The sequence below is a fragment of the Carassius gibelio genome, chromosome A1, assembly GCF_023724105.1.
Source record: "Carassius gibelio isolate Cgi1373 ecotype wild population from Czech Republic chromosome A1, carGib1.2-hapl.c, whole genome shotgun sequence".
NCBI lineage: Eukaryota > Metazoa > Chordata > Actinopteri > Cypriniformes > Cyprinidae > Carassius > Carassius gibelio.
The window spans coordinates 37,194,629-37,220,101 of NC_068371.1; the positions used below are offsets into that span (position 1 = coordinate 37,194,629).

At 39.7% G+C, this 25,473-nt stretch overlaps 1 protein-coding gene across 2 annotated transcripts in view; it reads left to right on the plus strand.

Annotated features, from left to right (window-relative positions):
- Positions 1–25,473, plus strand: part of LOC128020119 (ubiquitin carboxyl-terminal hydrolase 34) — a 41,534-nt gene that overhangs the window by 4,328 nt on the left and 11,733 nt on the right. The window contains exons 2-53 of one of the 2 annotated variants that reach the window (XM_052606738.1): positions 3–90; positions 1,881–2,352; positions 3,293–3,343; positions 4,373–4,522; positions 4,608–4,675; positions 5,751–5,943; positions 6,025–6,086; positions 6,164–6,245; positions 6,336–6,428; positions 7,153–7,278; positions 7,440–7,569; positions 7,868–7,998; positions 8,077–8,849; positions 9,083–9,297; positions 10,607–10,780; positions 11,362–11,477; positions 11,562–11,689; positions 11,780–11,869; positions 11,957–12,052; positions 12,456–12,538; positions 12,641–12,795; positions 12,893–13,006; positions 13,088–13,187; positions 13,313–13,472; positions 13,564–13,690; positions 13,771–13,918; positions 14,672–14,772; positions 14,854–15,063; positions 15,143–15,268; positions 16,208–16,330; positions 16,417–16,500; positions 16,683–16,769; positions 16,860–17,060; positions 17,140–17,222; positions 17,319–17,359; positions 17,475–17,599; positions 17,968–18,120; positions 19,487–19,647; positions 19,849–20,153; positions 20,877–21,040; positions 21,587–21,652; positions 21,723–21,869; positions 21,953–22,009; positions 22,097–22,174; positions 23,268–23,362; positions 23,443–23,615; positions 23,695–23,845; positions 23,924–24,002; positions 24,126–24,179; positions 24,908–25,003; positions 25,087–25,151; positions 25,349–25,424. In XM_052606738.1, the coding sequence (XP_052462698.1) occupies positions 3–90; positions 1,881–2,352; positions 3,293–3,343; positions 4,373–4,522; positions 4,608–4,675; positions 5,751–5,943; positions 6,025–6,086; positions 6,164–6,245; positions 6,336–6,428; positions 7,153–7,278; positions 7,440–7,569; positions 7,868–7,998; positions 8,077–8,849; positions 9,083–9,297; positions 10,607–10,780; positions 11,362–11,477; positions 11,562–11,689; positions 11,780–11,869; positions 11,957–12,052; positions 12,456–12,538; positions 12,641–12,795; positions 12,893–13,006; positions 13,088–13,187; positions 13,313–13,472; positions 13,564–13,690; positions 13,771–13,918; positions 14,672–14,772; positions 14,854–15,063; positions 15,143–15,268; positions 16,208–16,330; positions 16,417–16,500; positions 16,683–16,769; positions 16,860–17,060; positions 17,140–17,222; positions 17,319–17,359; positions 17,475–17,599; positions 17,968–18,120; positions 19,487–19,647; positions 19,849–20,153; positions 20,877–21,040; positions 21,587–21,652; positions 21,723–21,869; positions 21,953–22,009; positions 22,097–22,174; positions 23,268–23,362; positions 23,443–23,615; positions 23,695–23,845; positions 23,924–24,002; positions 24,126–24,179; positions 24,908–25,003; positions 25,087–25,151; positions 25,349–25,424 (7,226 nt within the window). The remainder of the gene's footprint in view (positions 1–2; positions 91–1,880; positions 2,353–3,292; positions 3,344–4,372; positions 4,523–4,607; positions 4,676–5,750; positions 5,944–6,024; positions 6,087–6,163; positions 6,246–6,335; positions 6,429–7,152; positions 7,279–7,439; positions 7,570–7,867; positions 7,999–8,076; positions 8,850–9,082; positions 9,298–10,606; positions 10,781–11,361; positions 11,478–11,561; positions 11,690–11,779; positions 11,870–11,956; positions 12,053–12,455; positions 12,539–12,640; positions 12,796–12,892; positions 13,007–13,087; positions 13,188–13,312; positions 13,473–13,563; positions 13,691–13,770; positions 13,919–14,671; positions 14,773–14,853; positions 15,064–15,142; positions 15,269–16,207; positions 16,331–16,416; positions 16,501–16,682; positions 16,770–16,859; positions 17,061–17,139; positions 17,223–17,318; positions 17,360–17,474; positions 17,600–17,967; positions 18,121–19,486; positions 19,648–19,848; positions 20,154–20,876; positions 21,041–21,586; positions 21,653–21,722; positions 21,870–21,952; positions 22,010–22,096; positions 22,175–23,267; positions 23,363–23,442; positions 23,616–23,694; positions 23,846–23,923; positions 24,003–24,125; positions 24,180–24,907; positions 25,004–25,086; positions 25,152–25,348; positions 25,425–25,473) is intronic. The other variant, XM_052606748.1, reaches the window with a different exon arrangement.

A 25,473-nucleotide genomic window follows, 5' to 3' on the forward strand; every position in this document is an offset into this window, starting at 1 on the left:
AGTCTCGGATGCAGACAGCTCAGACGGCCTGCAGCTGAAGAAGGAGCATGCCTTAAGAGTCTTCACTTACATCAGCACATGGACACAGAGGTCAGCACTCAGTCATTCACATATATACTTCATTAACTCTCTCAAACATTCAGTTACTCATTCATTACCTAATTGGCTGGTTTGGCTTCTCAATAGCTCATTTATTCAGTTCATTCACTCATGCATTACCTCCTTGACTTCCCACTCAATAGCATTTTTATTCCTAACCTATAACTCTGTTATTTGATCATTCACTCACTGCAATCTTTCATACATACACTCATTCATCGCTTGAAGATTCATTCAATTCACCCACTGTCTTTATTTAATAATATATTCTCATTCACTCACTGAATCGCTCATTCATTCTCATTTACTTACTGATTCACTCACTCATTCCTTGCTCACTGTCTTGCTCATTTTTTCTACTGATTCTATCACTGATTTTGACACTGATTCACTCATTCATTCTCATTCACTCACTGATTCATTCACTCATTCATTCTCATTCATTCACTCATTCATTCTCATTCATTCATTCTCATTCACTCACTCATTCTCATTCACTGACTGATTCATTCACTCATTCATTCTCATTCTTTCACTCACTCATTCATTCTCATTCACTCACTCATTCATTCTCATTCACTCACTCATTCATTCACTCACTAATTCATTCACTCATTCATTCACTCATTCATTCTCATTCACTCACTAATTCATTCATTCACTCACTAATTCATTCACTCATTCACTCACTAATTCACTCACTCATTCATTCTCATTCACTCACTCATTCACTCACTCATTCAGTCACTCATTCACTCACTAATTCATTCACTCATTCACTCACTAATTAATTCACTCATTCACTCATTCATTCACTCATTCATTCTCATTCACTCACTCATTCATTCACTCATTCACTCACTCATTCATTCACTCATTCATTCTCATTCACTCATTCATTCTCATTTACTCACTCATTCACTCACTCATTCATTCACTCATTCATTCTCATTCACTCACTCATTCATTCTCATTCACTCCCTCATTCACTCACTCATTCATTCACTCATTCACTCACTAATTCATTCACTCATTCATTCTCATTCACTCACTCATTCATTCTCATTTACTCACTCATTCTCTCACTCATTCATTCACTCATTCATTCTCATTCACTCACTCATTCATTCTCATTCACTCCCTCATTCACTCACTCCTTCATTCACTCATTCATTCTCATTCACTCACTGATTTGCTTGCTGATGCTCACAGATTCACTCATTCATTCGCTCATTTATTCACACACGATATTCACATTCCCTCACTGACTCATTTATTCACTCACTGAATGGCTCATTCATTCTCATTCACTTACTGATTCACTCATTCATTGCTCACTGTCTTGCTCATTCACTCACTGATTCTATCACTGATTTTGTCACTGATTCACTCATTTATTCTCATTCACTTACTGATTCTATCACTGATTAATTTGCTCGTTTATTCACTCACTGACTCATTCATTCACTCACTGATTTGCTCACTGACTCACTCATTTAGCTGATTCATTCATTCATGTTTTGTACTCCATCCTGCGTCATGTTGTTGTTTTCTTTGTCATCATGGCTGTTTTGTCATGGATTCATTTTCGTTTGACCTGTCGTTTGGGATGGATTGAAATACTGTTAAATTTGTTAAACTGAACTGAAAGTACTACAGTCTCCTTGGTGGCTGAAAGCTTGATTAAATTAGCCAAAACATTTAATAAACAAACACATTAGAAGCTAGGACTTTGCGAATGATTTGCTGATGAATCCGATTCTCTCTGTGTTCATCTGCAGGCAGTGTCTGTGCTGTTTCAAAGAATACAAACACCTCGAGGTGTTCAGCCAGCTGGTTTATGCCCTCATTAACTTGGTCATTGTCCAAGTAACCAACCTTAGGGACCGTCTGCACAGTGGCCATGGCAACACTAGGACAGAGGGGGCGGAGTCAGAATGGGGCTCCGCCCAGCCCCAGCCATCACCTAGTGAGGATGAGCCACTGAATGTGGAGCGGGACTCTGCTGAAGAGGACGGTGGAGAAGAGGACGGAGATCAGCACAAGAACCAGAATCAGGGGGTCAAACCGGATCCCCAGCCCAAGCTCAGTGAACCCATGGAGGGTGAGAGCGGGACCGACAGCAGCCTGGACCCGTTTGCATCCTGGAGCACAGAAGACCAGGAGAAACTGCTGCTGTGTGCTGCCAAGATCTTTCAGATCCAGTTCCCCCTGTACACGGCCTACAAACACAACACACACCCCACTATAGAGGTAATACATGCTCGTATAGGCAACAGGGTTTCTAAAGTCTGGCTTCCAAGGTGTTGTTTTTTTTTTTTTTTTGGAGATGTGGGTGTTGCACTCAAGCTTGCACTCAGCTGTGGAGGGTTGAAGTGGATTAAATGATTGGTGAAGTCACCATATGTCACCTAAATGTGTCCTTTACTAGTCCTTTAATGGATTAATAGTTCAAAATAAGATCTAGTACATGCATATACGAAATAGAGTAAATTTTCATTTCATGCATATGCATTTTAAGCCTTATCCAAAATAACACATTTGAATCTCATCAAGGTTGCTTCACTTTAGGTATCACCAAAAATGATGCCTTAACCAGTCCCAACATTAGTAATTGTTCCTTTTTTGATGCTCTTTCTGCAGATTTGCCAAGTACGCTTACATGTGCAGTTATAATCCGGTTAATGCATTTTCAGACTGATCAGTAAAGACTCGAATATTTGATAGACTAAATACTTATAAAACATTTTGTCTTTCAGAGCAAGCTCACAACATCAAGGCCAATTGTAATGCAATTACACGTATATGTGCCAAACAAAGCTGAGCTACAGTCATATTTACACAACATTTTAAAAAGACAAATCATCTAAATCAAACTTTTCAAGTGCATGTAAAAGCCATTAGAGTGTTTTTCCTGGTCAGGCATCATCAGTACTTGTGTGCATTTCTAGTTGATCTGTAAACATTTCACTGGAGATATTGAAGTCATTTTTACTTTGACAATATATCTTTTGGACAACAGACGCATTATGTACTCTTCCAGTTACTGCTTTATTACTGCTAAATTTTTTTGATGAGCTGAATAACCAGAGCAAATTCTCAAGACAAAAAAAGAAGCTGTTTTCTGTTGAAAAGTTGAGTGTGGTTTTATTTGGGTCGCTTTTTAATATCCGTTTGTTGTTTTTATCCTCAGGATATCTCCGCACAAGAGAGCAATATCCTCGGCTCTTTCTGTGATATGAATGTAAGTCTCTCTCTCTCTCTCACACACACACACACACACACACACACGCACACACACACACACACACTCATTATGATGGGCTTGATTACACCGTTTAGAGAGAGGTCATAACCACAATAGATGCTGAGTGGCTGGAGCAGGACTAGATTGAGCTGACTCTGAGATCACAGCTAGGTGTGTCCTGTGTATGAAAGTATGAGATGTTCTCTGTTTAGACATTGGCTAGTGTGATTCATCCGCACACATGAATCTTCACAGGTTTTATTAATTAAATGCAAACGATTCATACTCCGACTCTATGTACGGATGTTTTCTGAAGCTCGTTTGATCTCATATAAATGAGACTCATATCTTGGGATGTTTTTGTAGCCTGTAATCAGTCCTGCCTGCAACAATTTTGATTCATCTGTTGATGATCTCACACCATATGTCTGCACTCTCATTGTGTGTAAATGATTAAATAACATTTCATACTTAATAAATGCATATTTTTGCACACAACATAGCGTACATGACAGATTATATTATTGTAATGATTATTATATTAATACAACAGTTTAATATATAACTTATAAGGCTATTTCTCTGGTAATTATATGACAAAATCTGTTTATATTTTATTATCAGTCTTTATGATTTTAATGAGTATTAGGTCATGCTTACTATATATAATGTTTTATAGACACATAATATGTTAGTTTTGTAGTGTCATCTTATATTCTTATATTGTTGTGATGATTATATACAACAATGCAAGCATGCAATATTATTATGATTATTATATTATTATTATTATTATTAATTAAATAGGCTTTGGACTGATTTGCCGGAGAGAGATCTTCTAAAGTTTATTTAGATTCAACTCATTTTAAGTTTGTTTCTGTCCTGTAAAAGCATCCAGAACGGAGTCAGGTGACCACACAATAATGCTGTTGAGATAAAGGCAGTGTTTTCTTTGGGCATAATTTAGGAAAATGATCTGGGTGTGTTTGAAGTGATTGTATTGCATGCTGACGTGTGTGTGTTCAGGATGTGGAGGTCCCTCTGCACCTGCTGCGGTATGTGTGTATGTTCTGCGGGAAGCACGGCCTCTCTCTGATGAAGGACTGCTTTGAGTTCGGCGCTCCTGACACTCTTCCCTTCCCCATCGCACATGCCTTCATCACCATCGTCTCTAACGTGAGTCCACGCAGTCAAACAAACCTCAGTCAAACCAGAGTCTGACTTGTTAGATCTGTAACCAATCAGAGGTGTGCTTTTACAGATCAGAATATGGTTGCACATTCCCGCTGTGATGCAGCACATCATCCCTTTTCGCACTTATGTTATCAGGTAAGATCTCCTTTCTTTAAACTAGACCTAAAGCTTCAGCATCATTAATTGGCAAGTGTGCAGGAAAATCTGTTTTCATCTACTCGATCCGAGCTGATTGACTGAGAGATATAAACGAGATGCAGGCTACTCTTAGAAAGAGCTCTGCAGAGGGAATCAGCTCTCTGCCGAGTTGCTAGGAAGAGCATCCCTCACCATAGCAACAGTCGCCAGGGCTCTCCTCACATGACCTTGGGGGAAGTCAGACGGCTGGCAGGGGAGCGGAGCGAGTGCTGGTCATGTGACCCGAGCCAGACAGGATTAGAGCCGCACACAGGGAGAGACTCACAGAGAGAGAGTCTATTTGTTTATTCCCTCAGAGATTTTCTTTTGTGTTATATTTTATAATATTGTAAATTTGCATCCCACCTCAAATCGACAATTATATTATAATACTATATTATATATAAACCTGCGGCACATATAAATATGTATCCACGTGAAAATATAATACAACTTCAAAATGACTATTGTTATATTGTATTATGTCATTTAATATTATTATATTGTATACAAATCCACATATCATATAAATGTAAATCCACTTCATAAGTACTTATTATAATATCATGTAATATGCAAATCTGCATATGCATACATAATTGTTATATTATTATAATAAAGATTATTTTTTATTAAATATTATCTTACAAAAAGGAAAATTTGCAACAAAATTGGAAATCATGCTACTGTTATGTAACACATTGCAATATATAGCTTAAATGTAACCCTGCGAATTCAAACACACTTTGGGTGGGAAATGATGACATGTTAATTATTAAGCCTCTGAAACGCTCTGTCACACTTTTGTATGTTAACTGCTTTTCATGGGGCCAGATATATCCTTTATAAATGCAAAATGAGTTTTTGATAAAGATCCTTAAATGAATGTTTCAGGTTTAATACAAGTTAAGCTTCCTGCTGAATAGAAAATATTTTCAACTAGTCCCTCTGTTTTTCTAGACAGATGAATATTTGTGCTCGGTTGCTTTTATGTGACTCGTCTGGTTTAATATGAATCTCCGTCTGTCTCTAGGTATCTGTGTAAGTTGTCGGATCAGGAGCTGCGTCAGAGCGCGGCGCGAAACATGGCCGACCTGATGTGGAGCACAGTGAAGGAGCCGTTGGACAGCGCGCTATGTTTTGACAGAGAGAGTCTGGATCTGGCCTTCAAATACTTCATGAGTCCGACGCTCACCATGAGACTGGCCGGCCTGAGCCAGATCACGGTACGAGAGACACACAAACACAAGAACTCTCTGCCATCGTCTCCAGCCCGTGTTGAATGATCTGTGCTTGTGTTTCTGTAGAATCAGCTGCACACCTTCAATGACGTCTGTAATAACGAGTCCCTGGTGTCTGACACTGAGACGTGAGTGTTACGAGTCCACTGCTGTTAGTAGTTCAGTCCAGCTAGATGTGTATCGACATCTTTCTTTCCTCTCTCAGGTCCATAGCAAAGGAACTCGCCGACTGGCTCATTAACAACAATGTTGTGGAGCACATATTTGGACCAAATTTGCACATTGAGGTGAGTCCAGTAAACTTTCATAGATACGGGTTTCGTTTTGTCCAAGCTCTGACTAAAGGTGTGTTATTTCTGATTGTGTTTCTGCTGTAGATCATTAAACAGTGCCAAGTGATCCTGAACTTCCTGGCAGCCGAGGGCAGGTTGAGCACTCAACATGTGGACTGCATATGGGTCGCTGCACAGGTACACACACACGCGATTTAGACTACACAATTTTATATATTGTGCACATTTTAGTTTTAGTTAACAATAACACCTGCATTGCATGTAACTGAAATAAAAATGTTTATTTTGCTTTTTATACAATGTAGTGTTTTGGAAGTATATATATATATACACACAATATTGACTCCTAAAAGCACTTATTAAAAAGCAAAAATGCAACAACAGAAAATAATTTCTGATATAATAACTAAATCTATATAATAAATTATATTTATAGAAACATCAAAATCTTTCTCATTGCATCCAATGTAACAGTGTTGTTGTTGTTAACCGAAAAACATTTACAAATATTTTTTGTTAATTGGAAGTAAAGCTGAAATAAAATGTAAAATAGAACAATATATTACTATGAAAATATAACTATTAAAAGATATACATAAGTTAAACAATTTACTGAAAAAAAACATAAATGAATATAAAACCGAAATAAAATAAATGAAAGCTGCATAGAAATATTTTAAAAAACCAAAACCAATTCAAATGACTAAACATACAACATCACAAACTTAAACTCAAATATCATGAAAACCAAAAATATAAAAATAAAAGCTAATTTAAAATATGAATAAATACTATAATGGTATTATATAAATAAAACTAAAACAATGCTGCATTCTACTGTATGTACTGCATCAGAAACTAATTTTTAAATGTAGTAAATTTCTTTCCTCTCTATCTTTAGCTGAAACACTGCAGTCGCTACATCCATGACCTCTTCCCCTCGCTCATAAAGAACCTGGACCCTGTTCCTCTGCGGCACGTGCTCAGTCTGGTGTCAGGGTTACACCCCAGCGCACACACCGAACAGGTACCGCTCGCTCTCAGAGCACATCCACACATGTTAGAATTACACACAGTCTGTTTAGTCATATACAAAACTAGATGCCTGCTCTCACTAACAAACTTTCAAACAGACTAAAACCTAGCTATCCAGTATGTGTTTGTTGAGTTGTTTCTCTGCTTGTGTAGACGCTGTATTTGGCGTCCATGCTGATCAAGGCCTTGTGGAATAACGCTCTGGCAGCCAAAACTCAGCTGTCCAAACAGAGCTCCTTCGCCTCCCTGCTCAACTCAAACATTCCCATGGGCAACAAGAAAGGTGTGTTGTGTTTGACATCTGCTTTTGAATGTGCATGCCAAAGATTTAGACTCGAGGCTTCTCAGTTAGAAGCTGGTGTAGATATATGCTTTGTTTTGTGTATTCTGAATTAGAGATTTAGAATTATTGTATTCAATTTAGGTCAGAAAGGGCAATTAAAGTCAATATGAAAGTGCTGAAATTATATTACAACTAAAATGTGTAGGAGTTTCTGTTGAAGGATTTTATTTATTTACTCAGGATCTCAGTGTAGCTTGTTTATGGTTAAAATGTCATCTATGTTTTATTTTTCCCCCAGGTTCTCCTGCAGGAAGCCCAGAGAGCAGTGACAACAGCGACACGCATCACAGTGGAGGAAGTGACATGGAGATGGACGAGCCGATCATGAGCAGTGGAAAACGAGGGCAGCAGAGGCTGTCGGACACAGAGGTGACACAGTTTCCAAAAGATGATTTGAAACCTTGTCAATCAGCTTCAGCTTATTAGGTGTGTTTTGCCGTTCCACAGGAGTCCCTGCAGGGCAGCTCTGATGAGACGGCCAACAGCGGCGAGGAGGGCAGCAGCAGCGGCCGCAGCGAGGCATCCAGCAATGAGGCTGGATCCAGCCGAGCCAGCCAATCAGCAGGCAGCCCGGGCAGCGAGCTGCACTCCGACGACATGGCTGACAGCGAGGCCTTGAAGGAGGAGGAAGAGGAGGAGGAAGAAGAGGAGGACGATGACGATGATGATGAAGACGATGACGAGGACGATGAAGACGACAGGCCCGCTGTCGCCTCCGAGGGCAGCCCGCAGAAAGACACTAGAGAGTCGTCCACGTCAGAGATGCGAAAACGCAAAGCTGGTGAAGCACTCGGAGAGGTCCAAGGCCCTCCGGAGCGACCCGGAATTCCCCCTGGCGTTCCTGGCTCCATCGCCTCTGTTCCCGGACTTTCCAAAACCAAATCCATTCCCTTCACCCCAGAGGCAGCCGCGGCCATGGTAGCCTCGTCTTCCCTTAGGATCCTCGAGCCTTGCACGTCCTCTTCTGCGTGCCTGGAGGGAACATCGGGAGAGCAGGCTGATTCCCAATCCCAGAACCCCCAGCAACCACAGCAGGGTGACACAGAGATGGGCTCCTCACACGGAGCGTCTGTTTCCCAGGAGCCGCCCTGCATGCCTCGACCGGCGGACTTCCTGACGGAGGCCATGGGCAACGAGCTCTTCAACTGCAGGCGTTTCATCAGCCCTCAGCATCACCACCATCATCACCACCATCATCATCATCACCACCATCACGATGGGTGAGTCTCTTTTCAAAAACCTAGTGAGCTCCCAACTGTCTACATAGGCAGCATCCTAACTGGAGTGGAACCTCATAAGTTCACTTCGGGTTTGCCTTTTTCCAAGAAGGTGTCTTAAAAGGTTGCTTTGATGCCTTAAAGTGTTGTCTAGGTAGACATCTCACTAGGTTTTAATCCAGAGCCATTGTGTCTTCTGGTAACAGACTTTCAACACAGACTTTAATTCTCCACAGTCACATGGTAGAGGACATGCTGAGCGCCGATGACGTGAGCTGCAGCAGTTCCCAAGTCAGCGCCAAGTCCGAGAAGAACATGGCGGATTTTGATGGAGAGGAGTCTGGCTGTGAGGAGGAGCTGGTCCAGATCAACTCGCACGCAGAGCTCAGCTCGCACCTGCAGCAGCACCTACCCAACCTGGCCTCCATATATCACGAGCATCTGGTGCAAGGTACGTACACAGTGCTAGGAATTTTCTGGGTGTGTTTGCACTTCTGGGTTCATTGCTCAGTTGCAATTATGGTATTCTGTGTGAATTCTAGTAGAGCCCATCCGATATATCGTTTTGCCGATATTATTGGCCGATATGAGCCTGTCGAGATATAACGATATTGGTGAATATGTCGCTGATATTATTATTTTTTTACAGAACACATAATGCAGATAAAATGCTTGAAATGGTGTAATTACTTAGTTTGTCCAGCAGAGCATTCTCCATTGTTTGCTACTGGTGACCTGGAAATTCCGCCTTGATTCCAGTTCCAAGGGAACATACATGTTACATTTAAAGAGCATTAAAGTGCGCAAATTTATATTGTATTCATTTATAGAGGTATACATGTCACACTTCACACTTCTCTAGTAACTTTCATCTGTGTGTGAAGACAAGCGAGCGCAAATCCGTGAATGAATATCCAAAATTGACAAACATCAATGAAATAGTTGAATGGAATTGAATTGAGTTGAAGTTGAATAAAACTCAACATCACTGTTTAGCCACTGATGTCAGACTCTTTTGGTTAATAAAGTTAATTGTTAATTTGTTAAATGCCCTGCCTCCATTACATATCTCTGTCATCTTATTATAAGTGTTTGATCCCATTTGAATGATCATTGCAAAAGCTGTGTTAATGTGTATATATTCTGTTTATGTATATACTGTATTCTATAGTACCAGTCAAATAGTCTAGACACACGAATGGGAAAGTGTCCAAACTTTTAACTGGCACTGTACTATGATATACGCAAAGAATATTACTCCCTAATATCGGTATCGGGCCCCAAAAACCCATATCGTTCGGGCTCTAGTTTCTAGGGCATTGCTAGTTTTTTAGTGGTTGCTAGGAATAGCTCAGCTCTATGGTAATGAGGGTATCCTTGTGGTTTCTTGTTTGTCTCGGCTCAGTTTATAAGGTGTTTAAATGTTTGTTTGGGTGTTGCTCTGTGGCATTTAAGGGTGTACTGGGTGGTTTCAAGAATGTTGCTAGGTTTCTACATTGTTCTAAGTTGTTGCTAGTGTTTTTCTGTGGCAATTAAAGGCGTTGCTTGGTTTTTCACGCGTTTTCTAAGTGGTTGCTATAAGATTTGCAACCAAAAATCTTAATCTGCGAGTTTCGTTTTTGCTGAGATCGCCACTGACGACTATATAAATGTACGTGTCATGATTTGAAAACTTGCATGTAATGCCTTTTTTCCTGCTTGTTTTGCAATCACATCATTTGTTATGTTGACGTAATAAACTGAGACGATGCACATCAAAGTTTTAGAGGAAAAACAGTCCTCATCTCTGCTGAACACCAGCGCTGACGGCACACCTGCTGAAAGCAGCTCCAGTTGTGGCAGCATTAGAGAGATCGAAAATGACGGAGATGTGCGAAGTAAAACTGCAGAAAGGCAGGGTCTGTTTCATGCACTACTTGAACAAACTACAACAGGTAAAGCTGTCAGCCGTGCGGATATTAGCAATATCGTTAACGATTCTCATTTATAATCATCTTGTAATCAAGATCTTAAGTCTTGCTTATTTGCTGTGTTCTGTTAATGCGTGAACTTTATATTATTTGTATCGACGTCCAAGAATCGCAAAAAGCTTTGTGCTCTGTTGTGTTGTAATAAACAAAGTCTCAGCTTTAAAATTCTGCCAAATTCATAATGAAATTGAAACCAATCATTCATTATGCAGCATGAGCGATCGCTTTAGCGTCCTCAGTTCAAGCGGCACGTGAACCCATCATATCTTTCTCTTTACTGTTAAAGTATGAAATAAACATGAATGAACATCAGTAGGTTATAGTGTTGCTCTGTGGTAAATGTGTTTTAGAGAGTCGCTGGATTTCTGAGCTGTTCCCCTTTGGCTGTTTTGATGGTTTCAAAGGTCTTCTGAGTGGCTGTGATGATGTTGTACTGTGCTGTTCTTGATTCTACAGTTCATTTTATCTAAACTTACTCAAATCTGATTTCAAACAAGAGTCACAGGATAGTTTCAGTCTGATGTGTTTCTCAACGTCTGCTCCAGGTCCAGCGGTGCACAAACATCAGTACTCTACGCATGCGGCGACAGACATCAACCTGGACAACGTCTGCAAGAACGGCAGCACCCTTCTGTGGGACCTGGTCCAGGACGACAATGCGGTATGTTTACCTCACAGCAGACTATTCAAAGTGTTTAACCCTTTAGAGTCAGTGGCGTGACTCTCCGGTTGTCTCGGTCGCTAGATCCACCTATCAGAAGGCTTGATTAATGAGGCCGAGAAGCTGTTGTGCTCGCTGGTCTGCTGGTTCACTGACCGTCAGATCCGCATGCGTTTCATCGAGGGCTGTCTGGAGAACCTCGCCAACCACCGGTGAGACCATCAAAGATATATGAAGTGCTGGATCAAATTGAGGTCCAGTAGGAGATATTTGATGGTCTTGTTTCTGCTTGTGTTCCTCAGGTCAGTGGTGGTGTCCTTGCGTTTGCTGCCGAAGCTCTTCGGGACCTTCCAGCAGTTCGGCTCCAGCTACGACACTCATTGGATTACCATGTAAGAAAAACACTGCTCTCTGTGTTGTCCTTACTTGAAATGTAGAGCACTTTACAGGGGATTTTGAGAGTTCTTCCTCTGCTACAGGTGGGCGGAAAAGGAGCTGCACATGATGAAGCTCTTTTTTGATGATCTGTTACACTATATCCAGGAAGTGAGAGAGCAGCGCCACAAATTCGCTCTGTAAGTGTGCCGTCTCTATTTCTATATTATCTCCTCAAAAGTTTGGGGTCGGTAGGATTTTTTTCAATGTTTTTGAAACATTATGTGAAAACACAGTAAAAATTAAATATTGTGAAATATTACAGTTTAAAAGAACCGTTTTCTGTTTGAATATGTTTATTTATTGCTGTAATCAATTACCCCAGTCTTCAGTGTCACATGATCCTTCAGAAATCATTATAATATGCCGATTTGCTGCTCAAGAACATTTCTCCTTATAATTGTTATCAGTATTGAAATCAGTTGGGCTGTTTCATATTTTGTTTCAGGATTCTTTGAGGAATATAAGATGAAAAACCTGCCAAAAATGTCTTCTGTCTTTCGTTTTTTATAAAGTGCAGTGTTAACACCCTGTGTGTCTCAGGTACAGTCACAGTGCAGAGGTGCAGGTGCGTCTGCAGTTCCTCACCTGTGTGTTCTCAACACTCGGATCACCTGACCACTTCAGTGAGCATCTCTCTTTACCTCTCTCTCACCGCTGCATGTCAGTATCACTCTATATTTTAACTATATGAACATCACCTGTGTGTGTGTGTGTGTGTGTGTCAGGGTTGAGTCTGGAGCAGGTGGACATCCTGTGGCACTGTTTAGTGGAGGACTCGGAGTGTTATGACGATGCTCTGCACTGGTTCCTGAACCAGGTCCGCAGTAAAGACCAGCACGCCATGGGCATGGAGACATACAAACACCTCTTCCTGGAGAAGGTCTGGACATCCGTATCGTTAAAGCACATCTTTCATACGATACGTGCCATGAGAGTGAATCCTTCATCAGGTGATTCTCTCTCTCTCTTTCTCTCAGATGCCGCAGCTGAAGCCGGAGACGATCAGCATGACGGGACTCAATTTGTTTCAGCATCTGTGTAATCTTGCTCGTCTGGCCACCAGCGCCTACGACAGCAGCTCCAACTGCGAGGTTCACAGCAGCGGATCTCAAAATCTCTGTGTGTTCTCTCGATGTGCTCTCCCTGACCGTTCTCTCTCTCTCTTTCTGTAGTTGTGTGGTATGGATCAGCTGTGGGGAATCGCGCTGAGGGCTCAGTCTGCAGACATCAGCCGCGCTGCCATCCAGTACATCAACTCCTATTACATCGGCGGTCAGTAAACACAGAACACGGACATATTTTGTATCATGACTGTAGAAAATTAACATTTTGATAACCCCTCAGTACGTGAGTGTGTAATGCGATGTATTTATTATTATATGTCTGTGTGAGCGCAGGTAAAACGGGTCTGGAGAAGGAGCAGGAGTTCATCAGTAAGTGTATGGAGAGCTTGATGATGGCGTCTGCTAACCTGGAGAAAGACGCCCACTCCAGCCTGACCATCATCGAGAGAGGACTGCTGCTGCTCAAAACACACCTGGAGGCCTTCAGGCGCAGGTACACACTGTTTACACCAGAAGTGGCATTTCTCCTTTTTAATATTAGAATTCAAACGGCCGCTGAATTGAATGTGTGTGTGTGTGTTCAGGTTTGCGTATCACCTGCGGCAGTGGCAGATCGAGGGCACGGGCATCAGCAGTCATCTGAAAGCTCTCAGTGATAAACAGTCTCTCCCGCTCAGGATCGTGTGTCAGCCAGCAGGACTTCCTGACAAGGTGCGCCTTCATCATCTTCATCATCTTCCTCATCGTTAGTCGTCACGCTAAGTCTAATAAAGCCCTCTGTGTCTGTGCAGATGACCATCGAGATGTACCCCAGCGATCAGGTGGCTGATCTGAGGGCAGAGGTCACGCACTGGTATGAGAATCTGCAGAAGGATCAGCTCAGCCAGCAGGCACAGCTGCAGGAGTTCGGTCAGACCAGCCGCCAGCAGGACTTCCCAGGTACACGCACACAGAAAACAGACGTCTGTGACTCTGAACCTCCAATAGACGTCCACAGACTCTGACTGTCTGATGTATATAGCACACACATGCCCAAAAGCAAAGAACAAACAGCCCCGGAAGAAATACAATCTATATTATAATATAAATGTCATTTATGTGTACAATATCATTCATATGTAAATCTTTTTTTTTTTTTTTGAGGGAGTTATTTTATATATTTAACTACTATATATAACTATATATATTTAACTTTTTAAAAAATTGTATATAACAATATATATTTCCATTTTCTTTTTTGTTGATTTAATATTTTGCATATTTTAAATATTGTATGTAATATAAATCTTTCGTTCTGTCTATCTTTCTATCATTACATCTTTATATATCCACATATTATAATTTAAATATTAAAATGAATTACATTAAATGTTTTTTGTTTATGTATGAATATTCATTTATATGCATGATATTCTTTTTCTGTGATTTTATATTTTGGATGTATATAATTGAAATATATAATTTACTTGTAGAATATTTCTGAATCTATAAATTGTTCCTTTTTTTAAAACTTTGTTAAACAAAATTATATTTCTTATATATAATTTTTTTTTTTTGTCCTTTTTATTGGCGTCTGTGAATTCGTAAAATTTGTTAAAACGTATCAGTCAAAAGTGCAAATAAATGCTCGTATAGCAAGATGTTGTAGTTGGATTTACGTTGTAAAGCCTGTGTGTGTGTGTGTGTGTGCAGGTGGTCTGATGGGTCCAGTGCGCATGATCTCATCCGGACATGAGCTGACCACTGACTATGATGAGAAGACCCTTCACGAGCTCGGCTTCAAGGACATGCAGGTGACCAAACAAATCCACATACATCTGTGAGTCCACATCACTAGACATTAAACGTTAAGAGACGCTTGTGTGTGCGGTCAGATGGTGTTCGTGTCTCTGGGCGCTCCGCGGAGGGAGAGGAAGGGCGAGGGAGTCCAGCTGCCGGCGTCGTGTCTGCCGCCCCCTCAGAAGGAGCACATCCCCATGCTACTGCTCCTGCAGGAGCCCCACCTCACCACCCTCTTCGACCTGCTGGAGATGCTGGCCTGCTTCAAACCGCCCAGCACCGACAGACCCCAGCACAGCACTGAGGTAACGTCCAGCCCCACGCCTCAGACCCGGTCCAGACGGGGTTAAACCAGCATCCAATCCAGTGTGTTTCCTCCTGCAGAGTGTCCGCTGTGAGGAGCTGCACCTCCACGCAGAGAATCTGTCCCGTCGAGTGTGGGAGCTGCTCATGCTGCTGCCCACGTGTCCCAGCATGCTCCAGGCCTTCCAGAACATCTCCGATGACACGGTCAGTCACATGACCCATGTTGCCCATTCATTTAAGAGATTTCTAGCATCTGTTTGCCTGATTGTGTAAACAGCAAAAAAGATTCAAAGTAAATAAAACTAAGATTATTTAAGTATGTTTTACAATATATCAATGTCAAATTGTGTTGAAATTTATTAGCAGTTTCACATTAGGTTAAATTATACACATTAGGGGCAAAAAACCTGAATTCATTATAATAAGTATTTTGTTTTTCATTTACTATGTATTTTTATACTTCAAAATTTCAAATTCAAAATCTTTCTAATTCAAAATTTCACGTTTAATTCAATGCGTTACAATTTACTAGGAATTTCTGAGTGATAATTTGCATTAGGTTAAATTTGCATTAAACAAGTAGTTTTTGGGGGCCAAAACTGGATACATTTATGATTAAAAAGAATGTATATATTTATTATATGAAGTTTTATCATTCTTATACTCAAAATTTTCAGAGTCTTGCTATTTTATTTTATTTTTAGTTTTTTATTTATCGGTGCTAGCAATTTCGAAGTGAAATTCTTTTCTGCATATGTATCTGCATAAACAAATAGTTATTTGTTTTCTGGGGTCAAAAAACCCTTATACATACATATATTAGGGGAGCACCGAAATGAAAATTCTGGACCGAAACCGAAAATTCCAGATGCACTTGGCTGAAAAACGAAACTGAAAATGTTTTGTAAATTCTTTTTTTTATTTTATTAAATTATAAAGTAATATTCAACACTTTTTAAAATTTTACTAAATAAAATAAATTTAAATTTAAACTGAAAAAAAAAAAAAACATCAAAAGCTTGATAATGGCAATGAGTGGTGCCCCTGTTTTTGAAGCCAAAAAAAGTTCATCCATCCATCATAAAACTACTAAAAAGCACATTCATATGCACTGCATGAAACTTGTGTTCATTGTGACTTTAGGGATCTGACGGTTTGTGCTGGAAGGATCTGTTGAGGATCAAGAGCCCTCATAAGCTGCTCTACGCTTTAGAAATCATAGAGGCCCTCGGCAAACCCAACCGCAGGATTCACCGCGAGTCTACGGTACACGTCCAGAATCACACTCAGATGATCTTCTTCACGCATGCATGTGCTCTTTCTCTTGAAACCTGTGTGTGTTTGTGTTTCAGGGCAGTTACAGTGATCTGTATCCAGACTCTGACGACTCCAGTGAGGAACAGATCGAGAACAGCAAGAACACCTGGAGCTGTAAGGTACAAACGCTTCCTCTCACGCTTCCATCTGGTGCGGTTGTTCACTAACTTTTGGACTAGGTAACACCAAATCTGTGGGTTTTAGTCAAATTATTATGTGATTTGTAGTTTTTCCAGTCCATGCGCTCTGTGTAGTGTGCATTTGAGCTGAATGACAGCCTGCACCTGTGTCTCTCCTGTAGTTTGTGTCGTCTGGAGGTCTTCAGCTCCTGTTGGACATTTTTAACTCCGCTATTTTAGAGCCGAAAGAGCAAGAATCCTGGACTGTGGTGAGTGTTTGTCTTTGAAGTGAAACAAGTCGAGGGCATCTTCTGTCCCGCAGCTGTGTCTATCATGTTTCTTCTCTTCTCTCTGTCTAGTGGCTGCTGGACTGTCTCGCGTGTCTGCTCAAGCTCGTTTGTCAGTTCGCGGTGGATCCGGCCGACCTGGACTTGGCCTATCACGATGTTTTCGCCTGGTCTGGTCTCACAGAGTCGCAGAGGAAGAGGGCGTGGCCGGGGAAGTCCCGCAAAGCCGCCGGGGATCATGGGAAGGGCCTGCACATACCTCGTCTCACAGAGGTGTGAAACTGCTTCTAAATAGATTTTTCTCTGTGTATTCCTGCTTTTTTTTCATTTTTGCCATTGTCTTCTCTGTCAGGTTTTCCTAAGTCTTGTTCAAGGCACCAACCTCATCCAGCGGCTCATCAACGTGGCCTACACATACGACAATCTGGCACACAGGTGAATAACATGCGCGTACACAAGATCCTTACCCGTGAGGACTCCTTTTCATAACTTTTTTTTATTTACTTACTGTTTTTTGTGATTATCCTGCAGGGTTTTAAAGGCTCAATCTGATCACAGATCCAGACACGAGGGTAAGCACATCATTGGTTTTATATATATATATATATATATATATATATGAGGGTTTTGGCTTTTCTCTCATTATTGGAAATGTTTAGTTCATATTTATTAATAATGTTCCCGCAGTGACTCATTACTCCATGTGGCTGCTGGTGAGCTGGGCTCACTGCTGTTCTCTGGTGAAGTCCAGTCTGGCTGATAGTGAACATCTGCACGACTGGCTGAAGAAGCTCACGCTGCTCATCCCTGAGGTACACGAAAGAATGCCATGATTTTATCCATCTCTGAAATTAATTCTACTGATCAAACTGAGGTTGGTGGAGCAGGAAATGATTATATCAACCAATCAAGCCATAGCTATTCAAACCAATAATAATAAAAAAACGAGCTCGAACCTACATTGAACTAAATATTTAAGTAAAAATGTTGAATATTCTGGGGAATGCATGTTAATGACATTTATTTATTATTCAAAAATTACATTTATGCATTTGGCAGATGGCTTATCGAAAGTGAATTGCATTGGAGCTTGTCATTGCTGTCACCGCGCTCTGCTGTTTGAGCTGCAGCAAGGCTGTTTTGGGTTGTGTTTTTTTATTGTGTTGTCCTGTATCTGCAGACGGCGGTGCGTCAGGAGGCGTGCAGTGGTCTGTATAAGCTGTCTCTGTCAGGTCTGGAGGGAGGAGAATCCATCAACAGATCCTTCCTGCTGCTCGCCGCGTCCACACTGCTCAAGTTCCTGCCAGACGCACAAGCCCTTAAACCCCTGAGAGTAAGTACAAACACTGACAATGTCTTTGTGCTTGTGTTAGTTTAATATTATTTATATACTATTTGTGTGTGTCGTTATCATACAGTATCATTTTATTTAATATTTCTAAATAGTAGATTTAAATAAGAATTTTTTTTTTTTACTTTGTTTATTTTAGTTTAGTTTTAAAAATGGCTTCATGCATCCATTTCAGGGTGTAAATTATTTTTCATATGTATTTATATATTTATTTGAACCTTTTTAAGTTAATTGCCAAGGCATAATTTTTGTTGCTAAATTTTAGGGCTGGCCTTGACTAAAGATTTTTCCGGTTGACTAGTAGTCGTTCATTTGAAGCATTAGTCAACTAATTGTACATTTATTATAAACCATTTAAATCACGTTACTGAGTTTTTAATTGCCTACATAGCCCAATAAGTACGCAAGCGTGCACCTAAAGCTTGCCACAGCAAACCGGCAGAAGTAATGGTAATGAATGTGTCAGGGAAAAACAGTCAGATTAAACTGCTTTTAACATTTTAATAATCTATGGATAAACTAGTGTTTTCAGTTTAAGAGATGAATTCGGTGACACGGACTCATCATCTCCATAGTACTTGAGTTACAGATTACATAATCTGAGAATATTTGTTCTCTCAGATTTGAATATCTTTCTTTGAAAGCACACATTTCACTCTCTATAGATGCTTTCTTTATTTTACAAAAGCACAATATTTTGTTGTTATGGTGAGTGCACCCAAATAAATGTAGAGGCTTTACAGATTCGAAAAAGGCATTACTCTTATCTGCATGATGGAGTAGGCCTATTTCAAGAGCAAGCGGTCGCACTGGTGCCTCCATCTGTCATGCTGTGAGTGCCCTACTGTTCAGACACTTGAATAGTGCACATTTTTCTTGGTTAACATTAGACTCAGCGGACATGTTAAGTTGCTACTACTTACATTTTCAGCTGGTAAGCCATATTTGAGGTCAATGGATGATAGGCGTGTGTTTGGCTGTAATGCATTACCACAAAATCCAGCCGTTAATGATCTGTCCGTCACGGACTGCGTGATCTCACCACTTCCTGTGGATTTTTTATTTTTTTCTGTGACTAATAAAATTTTGGTCGACCAAGCCTCTTCCCGTGAACTAAATGTTAGTCGGCTTTTAGGTGGCAGCCCTACTCATTTTATATGTATATTTCATATTAATGTATTATTTATTTTCTATTTCCGCTTCATTTCAGTGAACACATATTTTTTTAATAGATTTAGTTGTAGTTAACGATTACAACTCTGGCTCAGTGTTATTTGCCCATTCGATTTTTGTGATGCACAACTCCTTTAAATGTGTGTGTGTATGTGTGTGCGTTTCGCCGGTGCAGCTGGAGGATTTTGAGGAGGAGGCCATGTTTCACACCGGCTGTAAGGAGTATTTCTGGCTGCTCTGTAAACTCATTGACAACATCCACGTAAAAGACGCCAGTCAGACCACCCTGCTGGACCTGGACGCCCTGGCACGACACCTCGCCGACTGCATCCGCAGGTCAAACACGCTCCTTTTGCTTGGATTACAGCATCAGTTTCCTTCTGAAGCTGTAGCTTAGCCCTTGAGAGCGCAACCAGAACCAGTTTTAGTTTTAATAAAAAATCACTGGTAACATTATGCTACTAAGAAAGTAAATGAGCAAAAATGCACCATTCATCTTTCTAAATACTGAGCATGATGTTGTTCTTCCACCTGCAGTCGTGAGATTTTGGACCAGCAGGACGGGGCGATCGAGGACGACGGTCTGACAGGTCTCCTGCGTTTGGCCACCAGCGTCCTGAAGCACAAACCTCCCTTTAAGTTTTCTCGGGAGGGTCAGGAGTTCCTCAGGGACACGTATGATCTGCTGTTCCTGTTGCCCAGCCTGAAGGACCGACAGCAGCCCAAATGCAAGAGTCCCGCGGCCCGCGCCGCAGCCTACGACCTGCTGGTGGAGGTGGTGAAGGGTTCGGTGGAGAACTACAGACTGCTGCACAACTGGGTCATGTCCCAGCACATGCAGAGTGAGCACCACATCCATGAGTTTTTCTGTTGTCTTTAAATTAGGCTGATTCGGTTTTTGGTAACACTTCACTATAAACTTTATTTTTTTATATATATATATATATAAAAAGGGTGTCCTCATAAATTGATTTTAGGAGGTTTCACTATGCTTTTTAAATCTCACAAGTATTACAAAACACAAATTCTACATTTATTTTTATGAAAAATTTTACCCCCCCCATTTTAATTTTTTGTAGTTTTAGTTCTTCATTTTAAGTGAGTGAGTGAAATGTAACTACTTTTTACATCAATTTTTAATTATTTTAAATTTTTTAAGCATCTTATTTGATCTTTTTCAGCTTAATTTCAATTAACAAAAATAATTTTAGTACTTTTTGTGTGGTAACACATTATTTTAGGGTTACATCTATTATTTGCTTATTAGCATGTATATTCCTAGAATATTAGTCATGTATTACTGCTAATTAAGCACATATTAATGCCTTATTCTACATCCCTAATCCTACCCAATACCTAAATTTAACAACTACCTTACTTACTACTAATTAGCATAAAATCAAGAATTTGAGAGAAAAGTCATATTTATTAGTAAAAAGCAACTAATAGATGTAACCGTAAAATAAAGTGTTACCGTTTTTTGTTAATTTCAACACTGATAAATGCATTCTTGTTTAAACTTAAACACACGCACCTTGGTTTGATTGTTGTTTGTTTGTTTTTAGCGTCTCATGCTCCGTATAAATGGGATTACTGGCCTCACGATGACGTCAGAGCCGAGTGTCGTTTCGTGGGGTTGACTAACCTGGGAGCCACGTGTTACCTGGCCTCCACCATCCAGCAGCTCTACATGATCCCCGAGGCCAGACAGGCCGTCTTTACCGCTAAAGTGAGTTCATAAAGCACAGGCTGATCTGATCAGATGTTTTCTATTTGTAATGTATTGTAAAATGTAATATTTATTCCTGGTCTCAAAGCCGAATTTTCAGCATCATTCCTCCAGTCTTCAGTGTCACATGATTCTTCAGAAATCCATCTGATATGCTGGTTTGATGCTTAAGAAGCATTTCTGATTATAATCAATGTTGATGTAACTTAATATTTTGCGCAAAACTATGACATTTCGTTTCAGGATTTTGTGATGAATAGAAAGTTTAAAACAACAGCATTTATTTTAAATAGAAATCTTTTGGAGCATAATAAATGCTTTTAATTTGGATCAGTTTAATACTTCAATATTTAATAATAAAAGGATCATTTCGCGGCCGTGACATAAATGTGATAATACATGACAGGCCATGCATTACTTTAATTTTACCACAGTTCAAATAACAGAAGTGTGCATTCCTGCGTTCCTGGCTTTTTGTTTAATAACACACTGGATGTTGTTGGATGTGTGCTTTATAGTAACGTTTGTGTCTGTGTTTATTTACAGTATTCGGAGGACATCAAGCATAAGACCACACTGCTGGAGTTACAGAAGATGTTCACATATCTAATGGTATGTGACTTTATCACATGATGTAATCTCAGGAATGCAGATGTGATTTTAATGTTTCTGTGATGTGCAGGAGAGTGAGAGGAAGGCATATAACCCTCGTCCTTTCTGTAAGACCTACACGATGGACAAACAGCCTCTGAACACAGGAGAGCAGAAAGACATGACCGAGTTCTTCACAGACCTCATCACCAAGATAGAGGAGATGTCCCAGGACCTGGTACGACGTCCGTGTCTGTGTGCTTTGAGGGAGTTTAGGGAAGCGGTCACACACTTGTAACGCTTGTGTGCTTGTTGTTACAGAAAAACACCGTCAAAACGCTGTTTGGAGGCATCATCACCAACAATGTGGTTTCACTGGTAAGACTGAGCTCTTGTGTGAAAGTGTCTTTTCTGAAAGATACCGGTCGTGTGTGAGTGTTTCATTGGATATCCGTGTGTGTGTAGGACTGTGATCACGTGAGTCAGACGGCGGAGGAGTTTTACACCGTCAGATGTCAGGTGGCTGATATGAAGAACATCTATGTGAGTGTTTCTCATGTTCACACTCATCTGAAGGAAACGCCATGCTCTGTGTGTACAGGTCATTAACAGGAACGGGTTTTAGAGGTTTAACTACTAAACATGGGTTTACAATGGAAGTTTTCTAGAATATAATGTGTTCGTAGCTTTGCGTAGTACTGATAGCTATTTGTAGTCACTAATGCTAAAGCACTATCTCGTTTCATTTGGTATATTTGAATTGTTTACTGAGTGACTTCTTGCAGCGTTGCTCTATTTTTATGTCTTGTTATAAATCACGCATTGTAATCAGAAAAAATAATATATTAATAATTCATAATAGAAAAAACAGTACTACAATCAACATGTTTTGGGTGGGTCAGTGGAAGAATGGCTAATAATAGCCACATTATTCACAGTCAGTTTTTTGTACTTGTGCCAAGAGAAACATTTTGTCTGCCCAAAAAAAAAAGATTGGTATCATTTTTTTCTCATGACTGAGCTTGATGAGGCCAAAATAAGTATAAAACAATGAAATACTGCTCAAGACTGTTTGTTTTTTACATATTGCTCTCATAATTTAATATAAGATTGAATTACAGAGTTTGAATGTGGTTAAACTATTATATCATAAAATGCCTTAATCATAAAACATATTTTTACTATATGAACCAAATACTGTTTAAAAGTGTTTGTTTGTTTTTTGAGAGAGAGAAAGTCTCCTATGTTCACCAAAGCTGCATTGTTTTTTAAATAAAAAATATAGTAAAAACAGTAATATTGATTAAATATTATTACAATTCAAAATAACTGTTTTCTATTTCAGTATATTGTAAAATGTAATTTATTTCTGCGATCAAAGCTGAATTTTCAGCATCATTCCTCCAGTCTTCAGAAATCATTCTAATATGCTGATTGCTGATGAAGAAAAACTACATGACGGTGTGACATAAATGTGACACAGATGTGACATATATAAAAGTAATGTGACAGGGTTATGCTGTTGGTTAAATCAGTATAAGTTGTTAATGAGAGAGTTACTGAAACCAGCAGTCAAACCGAATCCAGCTCTAAATGAACATAAACACATGATCGTGTCTCCGTCTCTGTGCTGCAGGAGTCTCTGGACGAGGTGACCATCAAGGACACTCTGGAGGGTGATAACATGTACACCTGCTCTCAGTGTGGGAAGAAAGTGCGCGCTGAAAAACGGTACAGTCTTCCTCTGAGAGCTGCAATCTTTCTGTGGAGTCCCCTGGATGTTTTCTGACAGCTCTGTGTGTGTCTCTCAGGGCTTGTTTTAAGAAGCTCCCGCAGATCTTGAGCTTCAACACCATGCGCTACACGTTCAACATGGTGACCATGATGAAGGAAAAAGTAAACACGCACTTTTCTTTCCCGCTGCGGCTCGACATGACGCCGTACACCGAGGACTTCCTCATGGCCAAAGGAGACAGGAAGGAAGGTGAAGCGATTGTTCTGCTGAAACACTTTTTAAATTGTGTTCGTCTTCCGCAGTCGGCTGATTGTGATGTCATTAGCAGGTTTCTGTGATGACACTGATGCTAAAGCGGTGGAGAGCTACGAGTATGACCTCATCGGGGTGACGGTGCACACGGGCACGGCGGACGGCGGCCATTATTACAGCTTCATCAGGGACATCGTCAACCCGCACGCTTACCGCAATAACAAGTGGTAAAGATTCCCTCTGCATTCACAGCTACTGAATCATTTCAGAGAGCGTGTTTGTGATGATGCCATTTCCTGTTGCAGGTACCTGTTTAACGACGCCGAGGTGAAGCCGTTTGATTCGGCTCAGCTGGCCTCCGAATGTTTTGGTGGAGAGATGACCGTATGTTTTTTGATGCTTTTCCCATTAGATCAAGTCATCCAGTATATTTTTGGGGATAAACTAATAGAAATAATAGTCTAGTTAATGTTGTTTTAATTCAGAAATGCTCGTGTCTCATTTCAGACAAAAACATATGACTCGGTCACAGACAAGTTCATGGATTTCTCCTTCGAGAAGGTTGGTATTGTGATAGTAACATCAACAAATAAGAATAATTTATAAAAGAATAAAAAAATGCTGAATATAATTTGATAAATTAATACACATTAATTGCATGTGTTATAGTAATAGTATCACATTTTTATGATGCATATTTTATTAAAATTATTGTAGTAATAAATTGTTAGTTAATAATAAGTTGTTGTTATTATTTCGTTTTATTTTATATATTAATTAAAAGAATTGTATTAACAGTAATACTTTTTATATATATTAATATTATATATATATATTTTACATTAAATGTATTATAATAAAATTATAATAAAACGTTATTATAATTATTAAAGTAATAATAAATTATTATACAATTTTGTTTTACAGATTAATTATATGTATTATAGTATATAGTATAATTTTTATATATTATATATATTTTTGGTTATACATAATTTTAAATGATAATTATAGTAATAAATTATAGGTTGTCATGTTATTAGTATTATTATTATTTAATGTTGCTTTATTAATTATAAGAATTGTATCAACAGTAATACTTTGTAATGTATGCATTTTACATTATTTTTGTATTAATTAATTATTATAGTAATAAATAATAATAGACGGTTATTACTATTATTTCTATATTCATTATGATTGTAAAAATGTTATTCTTCTTTAAATAAGGATCTGAGCTGGTCATAAATGCTCTGTAAACAGTGATGTGAGATGTGTCTGTCTCTCAGACCCACAGTGCTTACATGCTCTTCTATAAGAGAGTGGAGGTGGAGGACGAGAACGAGAAGGACTTGACCTTTGACATCTCTCCTGACCTTCTGGAGGTACAGCCCTCACCCGTCCGTCTTCACTGCACACACACCTGAGCGTTTCACTGACCGCTCATCTCTCTCTGTCTCTCTCACAGTGGATCTGGCACGACAACATGCAGTTTCTCCAGGACAAGAACATCTTCGAACACACATACTTCGGGTAAGAGAACCGTCTACAACTATTTCACAAAACTATGGATATCGTTAACCCTTTTCTGTTTATATGCATGAATGGTGATTAATATATTAAGTCTAAACGTCTATATGCGACGTTCTCTTTCTTTCCTTTAGTTAATTTAAAATATGGTTTAATTTTCAAATCTGTTTATATTCTGTTCTCTTGTCGTCTCGCTGTAGTTTTATGTGGCAGCTGTGCAGCAGTATTCCCAGCACTTTACCCGATCCTAAATCCGTGTCGCTCATGACGGCGAAGGTGAGTCTGACCACAGCCTTCATCTTCATCATCTGCAGTATCATCATCA